The 15,033-nt window shown below is 41.2% G+C and overlaps 1 protein-coding gene across 12 annotated transcripts in view; it reads left to right on the top strand.

The window, feature by feature from the left end:
* SMARCA2 (SWI/SNF related BAF chromatin remodeling complex subunit ATPase 2) overlaps positions 1-15,033 on the top strand; it is a 224,175-nt gene that overhangs the window by 135,063 nt on the left and 74,079 nt on the right. For all 12 annotated transcript variants that reach the window (XM_082632252.1, XM_082632254.1, XM_082632253.1 and 9 more), the window contains 3 exons: positions 40-203; positions 5,188-5,415; positions 9,137-9,214. In XM_082632252.1, the coding sequence (XP_082488378.1) occupies positions 40-203; positions 5,188-5,415; positions 9,137-9,214 (470 nt within the window). The remainder of the gene's footprint in view (positions 1-39; positions 204-5,187; positions 5,416-9,136; positions 9,215-15,033) is intronic.

Raw genomic sequence — 15,033 nt, 5'->3', positions numbered from 1 at the left:
AGGAGTTAATTGTCAAATTTATTTTTCTTATCCCCTCAGGCACCACCAAGTCTGAAGATCGTGCTGCTTTGCTGAAGAAATTCAACGAACCTGGGTCCCAGTATTTCATTTTCTTGCTGAGCACAAGAGCTGGAGGCCTGGGCTTAAATCTCCAGGCAGCTGATACCGTGGTCATCTTTGACAGCGACTGGAATCCTCATCAGGTGTGCATGTCTCTGACTTGGGTGCCCAGGCCTTCCTTCTGGAGAGGAACTGAAAGACTAGCAGTTCCCTCCCTCATATATATTTATGGGGCAGAGCACATTTCTGAACGAGTGGACCATTTCCTCAAAGGGAAAATAGCCCAGCACATTATTATGGCTGTTTTCTTATCTCCCTTGGAACATAGATATTGAGATCTCTTACACACGCCTTTGGTGGACCTTTGAAGAGTTCAAGTTTGGGGGACAAAGACTCAAGTTTCTGCCTAGTTTTAAACCATCCCCCCACCCCCCTACCCCATCTCTCGGGCTTGCCGCTGAGCAAAACATATTTGGTTAAGGATAAATCAAAAATGTTCCAAGATAAAAACAACAAAAAACAGCTAACATTTATTAGATCCTCACTCTATGCCAGCCTCTTTTTTTTTTTTTTTTTTGCGGTACGTGGGCCTCTCACTGTTGTGGCCTCTCCCGTTGCGGAGCACAGGCTCCGGACGCACAGGCTCAGCGGCCATGGCTCACGGGCCCAGCCGCTCCGCGGCATGTGGGATCTTCCCGGACCGGGGCACGAACCCGTGTCCCCTGCATCGGCAGGCGGACTCCCAACCACTGCGCCACCAGGGAAGCCCCATACCTTATATATTTTTATGTCCCGCATTGCATTCCAAAGCCCAAGTAGAATTCATATTCCTATGAGAGACCTGCAGTTTTCCTTTTGCCATGGTGATTCAGTGTCTGTTCAACAAACATTTACTGAGGGGTTGTTATGCCACAGGCCTTGAGCTAGGCTGGATATCTAGGGGAGGAATGTGTGATTCCCCTCCTCCCGGGATGCTCAGTGTGGTTGGATGTTTAGATTACCCTCCTTGCTGCTGCCTAAATCTTCGTTGAGAAACAGTAACCTGTGTATAGGTGAATGGTGAGTTCACTAGATTTTATCTTCTGAGGTAAACATTTCTGTGGTGTCTCAGTTGTTCACCTTCATTGGTACAGTGCTAATGCTAAGAGACCAAGGAAACCGCTGCTTCTGGAAATGCTAGTTTACCATGAGAAAGGATGCTGGGACATCTATGCGTCTCTCTCTGTCTCTCTCTGCTTCCCTGTCTCTGTCTGTCTCTCTGTCTGTCTCTCTTTCTCTCATACACATACACTTTCATGACCAGTAGGTGAAAGCAGAACTCTAGAATCAAAGTTAATTACATGCATACCCAACAGTTCACTTTTCACTGCATGTTACCTAAAATTTAGGCAATAAAACTCTGAACCCCGCATTTCCTCTGGTCTAATTTAGCATAAATTCCTCACACTGGGCCATATATTTCTGCAGGTATATACATATCTGCCATAGGTGGATTCACTTCCACCTGATATGGTCAACTAGACTGACCAGATTTTTTCATGCCTGTCACTTAAACGTGGCCATTAGTTTAGGCAAATTTTTTTTTCATTTTTGGAAATAAGTGATCTTAGACTGATAAAGATGAACACTGATTTTTCATTTAAAAGGTAGGAGAACTAACTTTTATTAAGCGACGACTCTACCAGATACCATGAGGCACTTTGCGTACCTCATTTCAGGTAATCCTCAAAGTATTTTACACATAAGGAAACCCGTCAGTATTAACTTGCCCAGAAACACAGCCAGGATTCACAGCCATGTCTGTCTGGGTTTGGGTTTGAACCCTGGCTTTGGGCTCTTTCTACCCTGTACTCCTGCATAAATGTTGCCCCCAAGTAAAAGTTGTAGAGTTCTTTTTACCATCTTGGCTTCAGCATGCATTGAAAATTTCTTTTTCTGTAATTATTCTTTATTATGTTGAATCAAAATTAACACACATGGATGAAATAGGGTTTATTTGACATAGGTTGACAGATTGAAGATACAAGCCTTAAAGTTGCTAACTGGAGGTCGCTGCTAAAGTCAAAGATAGAACATGTGAATGTAGAATTAGCACTAAAACCCCTCAGGATTATCAGGATGCTCATTCCCAAACTGCTATGAGAAACATGGGTTGGCACTTTATTTTATTCATTTTAACCCATGAAGCTGGGGCTGTGTTGTTATCACAGAATGGTCAACCACACAGTTACTTTGGAGGCCCTTTTCTCAGGCTGTGTCCTTGTCTTCAGCTATAATCACACCTAAATCAGTATGATGGGCTTTCAGACCACTGAGACCTCAGAATTGGTGAATAATCCATTCGGTGATTACAATGCTTCTTTCTTTGTCGTAATCCCTCCCCCCCATTTTTGGCTTAGGGGCCCACAGTCTTACCTTGCGTAAGCTTCTTCAGCCTAGAAATTGTCATTTTTGCTATTTTTCAAATAGATAGATCATCTTACATTAAGGTTTTTTTGTTTTGTTTTTTGGGTTTGCTTGTTTGTTTATTTTGGCCGTGTCGGGTCTTAGTTGCGGCCCGCGGGATCCTTTGTTGAGGCATGCGAGATCTTTCGTTGTGGCCCACGGGCTTCTCTCTAGTTGTGGCGTGCGGGTTTTCTCCCTCTAGTTGTGGCACGTGGGGTCCAGAGCACGCGGGCTCTGTAGTTTGCAGCACGCAGGCTCTCTCGTTGAGGCGCACGAACTCAGTAGTTGTGGTGTGCAGGCTTAGTTGCCCTGCGGCACGTGGGATCTTATTTCCCCAACCAGGGATTGAACCCGCGTCCCCTGCATTGGAAGGCAGACTCTTTACCACTGGACCACCAGGGAAGTCCCTAGATAGATCATCTTAAACATGCCAAGAAAACACCACTGCTGCCACCACCACCAAAAGAACCCCAAAAAACTAATTGCTGTAAGTACCCAAGGGTTCAAGAACTTGGTACCCTGTTGGCAGATGGTCCATGCCCTCCACTTCCTCACCTAGCATATTCTGCCGCCACCTGTACCGTAGTGTTTTGTGGGTTATCAGCATCTTCTAGGACAGGGGTCAGCAAACTGCCACCCAGGGCTGAGTCTGGCACGCAAGCTGAGTCTGGACCACCTACAAGCAAAGAATGGTTCTCACATTTAAAAGTATAAAAATGTAAATTGAAAAAGAAAGAAAAACGATTATCAGCCTCTTGGTGAGAACAGTTGCTCACTGTTTGCTCTTGGCCAAGATAGCCTGGACTATTTACCACTGGGCCCATGCTGGAAGCAGTGTGTGACCCCTTTTCTAGGAAATAATCAGGAGGTTGATGACACAGAACTTGCCAGCGTGGCTGCTGCTCAGCCATTCTGGGGAAGATGTGTGGAGAGAGATGACTGAGCTCAGGGCTCGAACAGAAAATGAAGTTTAGGGTTTCCACGCGGCCCCCGCCCCCCGCTTTTGGATTTTAATGATCCACCTCACTTTCTCCTCTTTGGAAAATAATCTAATTTGGATGAGTCCCAGCTGTATTCATGGTTCAGCTCTCCCATATTTATAGTCACTTCTTCAAATATCTTCTGAGGAAAACCTTTTGCCTAATTAGTCGTTTAATTGTAAAGGTCCCTGCAGCAAAGACAGGTCTCCTGGGCAGACTTCGGCCTGTTGTCTCCTTGTGCTGTCTAGGTGACCAAGAAACTCATCTGGTCAAGATGATGGGCTTACAGCTGTAGCAAGGTATCAGCTCTGTGCAAAAGAGGGTGCCAGGGATGCAGGATGCAGGGGACAGACCTTTGCCCTAAAGATGTACACGGGTCTAATGGGGGACACATGGAAACAGCTAATTAGCATTGGAGAGATCATCACCTGGACCAGAATGAACAAAAGTGATGTACCAAGAAGTTTTTATGGCATAGTCTTAAGATTAAGATTAGCTGCTTCATAGCTTTATGACGGTTTTTATTTAAAGATTTCATTAAAACCTTATTTTTTTATTATAAGAGTAATATACATTCAAAGCAGAAAAAAATTGCCAAACCACATGAAAGTAAACTGAAGAAAATTTAATAACACCTATAATCTTAATACCTGAAGATATAAACATTATTAGCTTCTTGGTATTTGTGCTTCCTGCCTTTTCTTGGTATAGATAAATTTATGCACATAAGATCATAATGTACATACTCATATATAACTTGTAGTTTTCACTTATTTTAGCCTTATGATGTATCATTAAGTTTTCTAAATGAGAGTATAATTTTTAATGTACTATGTTGTATATACATAGAGTAAAAAACTGTAATTTATTTAACCAATCTGTTATTGTTGAATGTTTACTTAATTCTGCTTTTTTAAAAAAACATTATAAATGATATATAATGCTGAGAGGTGCATCCTTACTGTAAGTCTTTGTGCATATCCATGATTATTCCCGTAGGATACCTTCCCAAGAAGCGAAATTTCTGAGTCAGGGGCCATACCCAGTTTCAACACTTTTGATACATAGTGCTAAATTTCTATCCCCCCAAAGTTGTCCAGTTTACTACTCTGCTAGCAATCCTTTTCATTCCCCAAATGAAAGATTGAGTCTTTGATGGAATTAGATCCCAGGAAATTTGCTACATGGGTAATCATTGTATGAACAGTGTGTGTTTATGTGTATAATGTGTGTGTGTATAATTCAGCGATGTCTTAAAAATCATCTTTAACACCTTCCTTTAACCTTGCAACTTAGGGTTAGTTTTAGCTAATATCCAAGTCATAATTCTGACACCAAATTTATTTTTATTTATTTAATTTTTTTTTTTAGTTAGGGACAAATCTGATGGTGAACCTAGGGGCAGATTAAACACACACACACACACACACACACACACACACACACAAACACATCTTGAGACCTGGATTTCAAAACCTGAGATGTATTTCAGTTGGCTAATTTGAACCCAGTTTCCCTCAACTAGGAATGACCTTGAATTTTTCCAAAGAAGGTAGCTTGTATATTTTGAAAATGTAAGCAGAATCTTGCATTAGTAAAGGTGGGTTAAATAACGCTTCCACAGTTCCCTCTTGGGTGGGTGACCTGTCTGCTAGGCTAATCCAGGCACAGTGGCCCTCAAACACGTGGTTTTCTCAAACAGGACCTGCAAGCACAGGACCGCGCTCACCGCATCGGCCAGCAGAACGAGGTCCGCGTGCTGAGACTCTGCACCGTGAACAGCGTGGAGGAAAAGATCCTCGCAGCCGCAAAGTACAAGCTGAATGTGGATCAGAAAGTGATCCAGGCAGGCATGTTTGATCAGAAGTCTTCAAGCCACGAGCGGAGGGCATTCCTGCAAGCCATACTGGAGCACGAAGAGGAAAATGAGGTATCCCAGAAAGCGAAGTCTGTGAAATCAGTGATCTTGTGTCTTGCAAAGATTGAGAAGAACCTCTTTGTTCTTTAAAGAATTTCTTGGGGTGGCGTGAATTAAAATGAATGAATTAGCTGCTTTGTTACACCGCAAGCACAAAAAGCCTGTGAAACATCCAAACGAGTGTCTAAAAAGCAGTTGCTAGAGGGACCTGAAGGCTTGGCCATCCAATGCTTCCCTGGTTTCTGCCGAGAGGTGCAGCCTGCATGGTTGATTGTACTGTAAGTGCTGCCCTCTGTAGGGCAGATGCAGAACCGCAGAGAGGCCACTTGCAGGAACAAAATTGCTAGATGAGACAACACAAAGCTGGAAGGGTCACTCCTTGCCTTTTCTTTCTCCATCCTTCAGAGCCCTTTGTCTCTATTGCCTTTTTATCAGGGATCACAGCAGGCAGATTCAGTATGTTTGTAGGATAAGCCCTCACAGCTGTCTTTAGCTCTTTGAGTCATACTTTTACTGGAAAAGAGTGACCTTAACCTCCACTCCAAATGCTCCTGTAAGAGCTGACCAACGGCTGAGAAAATCATTGGCTAAAAAGCAAAATCTCTTTTTACTTGCCAACATTGTTCGAAGAATGCATTGATTATGTTTCTCTCAGGGGATCTTTGGGTAGCTGTATTTTTTTAGATTGCCTGTCTTAGTAATTCTATACTAAATTTTCATCCCCAGATGGATTTGAAATAGATTAAAAGACATAGCTCTTATGTAGTCTAGAAACTGTACAAAATACCAGTGCCAGTCCTTACCATAAAATTGGCTTGGGATGGACAAATTTGGTTTGGTGTGCCCATGTTCATAAGTGGAAGAATGGGTTTATCTTATCTAGTCATGTGGAATACTATTTTCATTGCATGTATTAGATATACAGTTGACCCTTAAACAACACAGTTTGAACTGTGTGGGTCCACTTTCATGTGGATGCTTTTCTATAATAAGTACTACAGCACTACATGGGTCCAGAGTTGGTTGAGTCCATGGGTGCAGGGGAACTATGGAATTGGACGGCCGATTTATGATTTACATGTAAGATATACATGGATTAACCCCAGATGTTCAAGTGTCAACTGTAGTTTGATTTTGCCTCAAGTAGGATGTTTTTGAAATCTTCTATAAATTATAAACCAAATTCTTTCAAAAATCTCATGTAGTTTTTTTTTCTGAAATAAGTGGAAATGTGAAGTAGTTCTTGATATTTAAAGTAATCCTGAAATGAATCTTTTTGCAAATTGAAGAGCACTTTTCTGTTACACCTCTCCACTTGTCAGTCTTATATGTTTGATTAGTTATTAGATTTCACTAAAATGATGAAAAATGCATATGCACATACATTCACGCATATTTTTTAAATTTTGATCTCAAATAATTTACCACGTCTGATTCTGGAAGTTGAATATTTGATACAGATATGATTCTCAAAATTGAAATATTTGATACAAATTTAGAATCAGATTTTCAGGTGATTTTTTTGTTGGTTTACACACATGGAAATTTTAAAAATAAAATACTAGGGTGAGTGATATATACTGTCACAAAGCAGGTGCGGGCAGAGCTGATACTCAGCCAGGAGTCTCCACGATGTTTTTGCTTATTTTGTTTTGTGTAGGCCTTGTGAAGATAGTCCCCAACCTGGTTTAGGTGGAGTGTAGGGTTGCCTGGAGCTTTCCAACCTTCCTAAGCCTCAGGGAGATGTTGATCCCTCCCAGGCCTTAGGGCCCTTGCAGGACATTTGGTCCTGTCCAAAGCATCCATAAGACATTTGGTCCAGACCAAAGGGTCCTCGATATTTGATCCTGTCCAAAACCACTTGTCAGGGACCAAATATACTCATGGATGTTTTGGATGGGACCAAATTTCAAGAACCTTTCGGCGTGAACCAAATGTCTTATGGACATTTTGGACAGGACTGAATGTCTGCTAAACTTGCGGGCCACCAGGTGGGGCCTGCAGTGCAGTCCAGCGCCGGTTGCTTCTAGCTGTGAGCTGCCTGGCTGGGGCTCCACACCCCTTCCAGGCTATCCGTGTGTCAGACAAATGTTATCATTTTCTGGATGGCATGTGTCCTGATGTGAAAATGTTTGGGGTCACTGATAGCCTGCAGTCAAGGGCTCTGGTCCTGAATATCAGCGGCAGCCATCACCATGGTTGACGGACCATGGAGCACTCGGGCACAAGGAATCCAGGAAGATTTATTGCCCACTTGTTCTCTGTGAAGGCCAAGCCACTGTAGACAGGCTTCTTGCCAGTTCACAAGAGCATCTTTTCATCTTGGGCTTGGGGGAAGTCCAGCCCCACACTGTATAGGTGATGAGGGGATAACGTGGCCCTAGGACTAGGGTGGGTAAAAGCAGGACATCTTTTCACCAGTGGATACATTAACCGAATTCTTTGTACCTTGAAGTCTCAGCCCACCCCGAGCTAGTCTATTTCTTTGTCAGATGAAATGTAATAATGTGTTTAGACAAATTGCCTTCCATCTAGAGATGAACTAGCATAGAAAGTTTTTCACAGGTAATTATTATCTTGAGTCATCAGTTTTTACTTTATTGAATTGCATTAATTTCTGACACGGTGTGCAAGACATTATCTTGAGAACAGACAGAGTCATCTCATTTAAGCTGCTAGGCCATTTGTACTCTTTCTAGAACAGGTTGCCTTGTTTTGAACGTATGATTTGGGAAATTGGATGTTTGAAGTTCTGGGTTTCCCTTTCGTCCCTCTGCTGATACATTGAAACTCCCCATTTGATTTTTAACAAGCTCACTCAACATATGATAAAAATAATTTTGGGCGGCAAGTTCTGTAGTATCTGCCCAACTTTTAGAATCTTTTTTTTAAAGTGTGAAAATCATAGCATAACATTTCTAAAAAATTTGAGAACTGTTGGTTTCTGTGGAATTTTCAGAGCCATAAGGTGCCTTGGTCTAACATACTGTCAAATGAAAATGTGAGGCCTTAGGTAGTTGCTTTCTCTACCTCATTTAAATTATTTTCACTAAGAAGAGTTTTGTGGAGGTTTTGTTATGGCTACCTTTTGAGTTGTCATGACCACGGCTGTAACATTAGCGTAACAGTGCCCACTGAAATACATATTAAACATATTTTAAAGGCTATGTATTTGACACACACACACACACACACATATATATGATTTTTATGGTCTTGCTCTGTGCCTTGTCACTAAGTTTCATATAGTCATGTCCTTTGTAAAGCTTTGAAAATAAGCATTTATGTTGGGGATAAGGTTAACAGAATTAAAAGAATTAATATTAGGCCCTTTCTCATGGGGATTTCCTTATTTAAATCCTACATCTTCTCTGTGAAGGAAAATGTCACGCCTAGTTTACAGATGAGGTCATTGAGGTGGGGAGACATTAAGTAACTTGTTCTAAAAGGGAATCAAGATACACCCCTGCCCCGAGAGAACCAGTATGTCTTAAGAGAGTGCACCACCTTTCCTCCCTAAACAGATTTTGCTCTGGGAAGATAGTTTGAATCACTTGCAAAATAATAATGGCAAGTACTATACCCAGTGACCCTTCTGTTTTCTTTCTGGCTTGAGAAATGGGGTCCCACTGGTCTGGAGGACTGATTCACCTTACTTACCAGTACCTCAGCCCAGTTGTCCAGCCTCTCTCCGGAAGCCTGTTAAATTATTCTGTTCTGGTCTTAACCCCAGGAAGAAGATGAAGTACCCGACGATGAGACTCTGAACCAAATGATCGCTCGACGAGAGGAGGAATTTGATCTTTTTATGGTAACGTTACAGAAAATCATGGAAACAAATGCCTCATTCCTCTCCCTCCTTTTCTGTTGAACACAAGATGTCTGGGGCCTGTGTGCCCTGGCCAAATTTCATTTGTGAAGCCTGGGCCTTTCCTTCAGTTCAGAGCCTGCAAATTGCCTGGCTTTAGCCTGCAGACATATTTTGTTTGGCCCATGCCATGTCTTTTTTTAAAAATTTCGAATCTGTTGCCAACGCAAAAAGAATCCTGATTTCTGGCTTCTCGTGAAAACTGAACATGGGCAGTAATAGCAGGCCCACATCTCTCTATGGAAGCGTTTGGCTAGGGCTTTGCAGCAGCTGCGTCCTCAGGACAGGCCATGTGGTCTACAGCCTACCACAGACACCCCCCCCCCCCGCCACTTCCAGCTCATTTCTGATCCTGGCCAGCATCCTTCAGGAAACCTGCCCTGCTCCTCCAGGTAGAGTTCACAGCTATTCCCTAGCTGTCTCCTTAGGGATCAAAACAAATATGCTCCCTGGGGGCGCGGCAGGGGAGCGGAGAGCAACTAAAATGACATAGTCCTGCCTTTGTTATTGTTGAAGAGAGCCTGCTTAAGCAACCTTCCAGGTGTGCATCAAGCTGTAGACTTCACTGAAAGATCAAAACTGGTTGCATTTCACTGGTACAAAGCAGATGCAAAAGAACCTTTACATTTTTTTTTTACATATTTATTGCAGTATAATTGCTTTACAATGGTGTGTTAGTTTCTGCTGTATAACAAAGCGAATCAGCTATACATATACCTATATCCCCATATCCCCTCCCTCTTGCGTCTCCCTCCCACCCTCCCTATCCCACCCCTCCAGGCGGTCACAAAGCACTGAGCTGTTCTCCCTGTGCTATGTGGCTGCTTCCCACTAGCTATCTACCTTATGTTTGGTAGTGTATATATGTCCATGCCCCTCTTTCGCTTTGTCACAGCTTACCCTTCCCCCTCCCCATATCCTCAAGTCCATTCTCAAGTAGGTCTGTGTCTTTATTCCTGTTTTACCCCTAGGTTCTTCATGACATTTTTTTTCTTCTTAAATTCCATATATATGTGTTAGCATACGGTATTTGTCTTTCTCTTTCTGACTTACTTCACTCTGTATGACAGACTCTAGGTCTATCCACCTCATTACAAATAGCTCAATTTCCTTTCTTTTTATGGCTGAGTAATATTCCATTGTATATATGTGCCACATCTTCTTTATCCATTCATCCGATGATGAACACTTAGCTTGTTTCCATCTCCGGGCTATTGTAAATAGGACTGCAATGAACATTTTGGTACATGACTCTTTTTGAATTATGGTTTTCTCAGGGTATATGCCCAGTAGTGGGATTGCTGGGTCATATGGTAGTTCTATTTGTAGTTTTTTAAGGAACCTCCATACTGTTCTCCATACTGGCTGTACCAATTCACATTCCCACCAGCAGTGCAAGAGTGTTCCCTTTTTTCCACACCCTCTCCAGCATTTATTGTTTCTAGATTTTTTTTTTTTTTTTTTTTTTTTCTTTTTGCGGTATGCGGGCCTCTCACTGTTGTGGCCTCTCCCGTTGCGGAGCACAGGCTCCGGACGCGCAGGCCCAGCGGCCATGGCTCACGGGCCCAGCCGCTCCGCGGCATATGGGATCCTCCCAGACCGGGGCACGAACCCGTATCCCCTGCATCGGCAGGCGGACTCTCAACCACTGCGCCACCAGGGAGGCCCTGTTTCTAGATTTTTTGATGATGGCCATTCTGACTGGTGTGAGATGATATCTCATTGTAGTTTTGATTTGCATTTCTCTAATGATTAAAGATGTTGAGCATTCTTTCATGTGTTTGTTAGCAGTCTGTATATCTTCTGTGGAGAAATGTCTATTTAGGTCTTCTGCCCATTTTTGGATTGGGTTGTTTGTTTTTTTGTTATTGAGCTGCATGAGCTGCCTATAAATTTTGGAGATTAATCCTTTGTCAGTTGCTTCATTTGCAACTATTTTCTCCCATTCTGAGGGTTGTCTTTTGGTCTTGTTTATGGTTTCCTTTGCTGTGCAAAAGCTTTTAAGTTTCATTAGGTCCCATGTGTTTATTTTTGTCTTTATTTCCATTTCTCTAGGAGGTGGGTCAAAAAGGATCTTGCTGTGATTTATGTCATAGAGTGTTCTGCCTATGTTTTCCTCTAAGAGTTTGATAGTTTCTGGCCTTACATTTAGGTCTTTAATCCGTTTTGAGCTTATTTTTGTGTATGGTGTTAGGGAGTGATCTAATCTCATACTTTTACATGTCCCTGTCCAGTTTTCCCAGCACCACTTATTGAAGAGGCTGTCCTTTCTCCACTGTACATTCCTGCCTCCTTTATCAAAGATAAGGTGACCATATGTGCGTGGGTTTATCTCTGGGCTTTCTATCCTGTTCCATTGATCTATCCTTCTGTTTTTGTGCCAGTACCATACTGTCTTGATGACTGTAGCTTTGTAGTATAGTCTGAAGTCAGGGAGCCTGATTCCTCCAGCTCCATTTTTCGTTCTCAAGATTGCTTTGGCTATTCGGGGTCTTTTGTGTTTCCATACAAATTGTGAAATTTTTTGTTCTAGTTCTGTGAAAAATGCCAGTGGTACTTTGATAGGGATTGCATTGAATCTGTAGATTGCTTTGGGTAGTAGAGTCATTTTCACAATGTTGATTCTTCCAATCCAAGAACATGGTATATCTCTCCATCTATTTGTATCATCTTTAATTTCTTTCATCAGTGTCTTATAGTTTTCTGCATACAGGTCTTTTGTCTCCTTAGGTAGGTTTATTCCTAGATATTTTATTCTTTTTGTTGCAATGGTAAATGAGAGTGTTTTCTTGATTTCACTTTCAGATTTTTCATCATTAGTGTATAGGAATGCCAGAGATTTCTGTGCATTAATTTTGTATCCTGCTACTTTACCAAATTCATTGATTAGCTCTAGTAGTTTTCTGGTAGCATCTTTAGGATTCTCTATGTATAGTATCATGTCATCTGCAAACAGTGACAGCTTTACTTCTTCTTTTCCAATTTGGATTCCTTTTATTTCCTTTTCTTCTCTGATTGCTGTGGCTAAAACTTCCAAAACTATGTTGAATAAGAGTGGCTAGAGTGGGCAACCTTGTCTTGTTCCTGATCTTAGTGGAAATGGTTTCAGTTTTTCACCACTGAGGACAATGTTGGCTGTGGGTTTGTCATATATGGCCTTTATTATGTTGAGGGAAGTTCCCTCTATGCCTACTTCCTGCAGGGTTTTATCATAGATGGGTGTTGAATTTTGTCAAAAGCTTTCTCTGCATCTATTGAGATGATCATATGGTTTTTCTCCTTCAATTTGTTAATTTGGTGTATCACGTTGATTGATTTGCTTATATTGAAGAATCCTTGCATTCCTGGAAGAAACCCCACTTGATCATGGTGTATGATCCTTCTAATGTGCTGTTGGATTCTGTTTGCTAGTATTTCGTTGGGGATTTTTGCATCTATGTTCATCAGTGATATTGGCCTGTAGTTTTCTTTCTTTGTGACATCCTTGTCTGGTTTTGGTATCAGGGTGATGGTGGCCTCGTAGAATGAGTTTGGGAGTGTTCCTCCCTCTGCTATATTTTGGAAGAGTTTCAGAAGGATAGGTGTTAGCTCTTCTCTAAATGTTTGATAGAATTCGCCTGTGAAGCCATCTGGTCCTGGGCTTTTGTTTGTTGGAAGATTTTTAATCACAGTTTCAATTTCAGTGCTTGTGATTGGTCTGTTCATATTTTCTTTTTCTTCCTGATTCAGTCTTGGCAGGTTGTGCATTTCTAAGAATTTGTCCATTTCTTCCAGGTTGTCCATTTTATTGGCATAGAGTTGCTTGTAGTAATCTCTCATGATGTTTTGTATTTCTGCAGTGTCAGTTATTACTTCTCCTTTTTCATTTCTAATTCTATTGATTTGAGTCTTCTCCCTTTTTTTCTTGATGGGTCTGGCTAATGGTTTATCAGTTTTGTTTATCTTCTCAAAGAACCAGCTTTTAGTTTTATTGATCTTTGCTATCGTTTCCTTCATTTCTTTTTCATTTATTCCTGATCTGATTTTTATGATTTCTTTCCTTCTGCTAACTTTGGGGTGTTTTTGTTCTTCTTTCTCTAATTGCTTTAGGTGCAAGGTTAGGTTGTTTATTTGAGATGTTTCCTGTTTCTTAAGGTGGGATTGTATTGCTATAAACTTCCCTCTTAGAACTGCTTTTGCTACATCCCATAGGTTTTGGGTCGTCGTGTCTCCATTGTCATTTGTTTCTAGGTATTTTTTGATTTCCTCTTTGATTTCTTCAGTGATCACTTCGTTATTAAGTAGTGTATTGTTTAGCCTCCATGTGTTTGTATTTTTTACAGCTCTTTTCCTGTAATTGATATCTAGTCTCATAGCATTGTGGTCGGAAAAGATACTTGATACAATTTCAATTCTCTTAAATTTACCAAGGCTTGATTTGTGACCCAAGATATGATCTATCCTGGAGAATGTTCCATGAGCACTTGAGAAAAATGTGTATTCTGTTGTTTTTGGATGGAATGTCCTATAAGTATCAATTAAGTCCATCTTGTTTAATGTATCATTTAAAGCTTGTGTTTCCTTATTTATTTTCATTTTGGATGATCTGTCCATTGGTGAAAGTGGGGTGTTAAAGTCCTCTACTATGAATGTGTTACTGTCAATTTCCCCTTTTATGGCTGTTAGTATTTGCCTTATGTATTGAGGTGCTCCTATGTTGGGTGCATAAATATTTACAATTGTTATATCTTCTTCTTGGATTGATCCCTTGATCATTACGTAGTGTCCTTCTTTGTCTCTTCTAGTAGTCTTTATTTTAAAGTCTGTTTTGTCTGATATGAGAATTGCTACTCCAGCTTTCTTTTGGTTTCCGTTTGCATGGAGTATCTTTTTCCATCCCCTTACTTTCAGTCTGTATGTGTCTCTAGGTCTGAAGTGGGTCTCTTGTAGACAGCATATATATGGGTCTTGTTTTTGTATCCATTCAGCCAATCTGTGTCTTTTGGTGGGAGCATTTAGTCCATTTACATTTAAGGTAAGTATCGATATGTATGTTCCTATTCCCATTTTCTTAATTGTTTTGGGTTCGTTATTGTAGGTCTTTTCCTTCTGTTGTGTTTCTTGCCTAGAGAAGTTCCTTTAGCATTTGTTGTAAAGCTGGTTTGGTGGTGCTGAACTCTCTCAGCTTTTGCTTGTCTGTAAAAGTTTTAATTTCTCCATCAAATCTGAATGAGATCCTTGCTGCGTAGAGTAATCTTGGTTGCAGGTTTTTCTCCTTCATCACTTTAAATATGTCCTGCCAGTCCCTTCTGGCTTGCAGAGTTTCTGCTGAGAGATCAGCTGTTATCCTGATGGGGATTCCCTTGTGTGTTATTTGTTGTTTTTGCCTTGCTGCTTTTAGTATGTTTTCTTTGTATTTAATTTTTGACAGTTTGATTAATATGTGGCTTGGTGTATTTCTCCTTGGATTTATTCTGTATGGGACTCTCTGTGCCTCCTGGACTTGATTAACTATTTCCTTTCCCATATTAGGGAAGTTTTCAACCATCATCTCTTCAAGTAATTTCTCAGTCCCTTTCTTTTTCTCTGCTTCTTCTGGAACCCCTGTAATTCGAATGTTGGTGCATTTAATGTTGTCCCAGAGGTCTCTGAGACTGTCCTCAGTTCTTTTCATTCTTTTTTCTTTCTTCTGCTCTGCAGTAGTTATTTCCATTATTTTATCTTCCACGTCACTTATCCGTTCTTCTGCCTCAGTTATTCTGCTATTGATCCCATCTAGAGTA

The sequence above is a fragment of the Mesoplodon mirus genome (genome assembly GCF_964341445.2).
Source record: "Mesoplodon mirus genome assembly, chromosome: 1".
NCBI lineage: Eukaryota > Metazoa > Chordata > Mammalia > Artiodactyla > Ziphiidae > Mesoplodon > Mesoplodon mirus.
The sequence above is the reverse complement of the archived record's forward strand: the minus strand, read 5'-3'. Positions and strand labels throughout refer to the sequence as shown.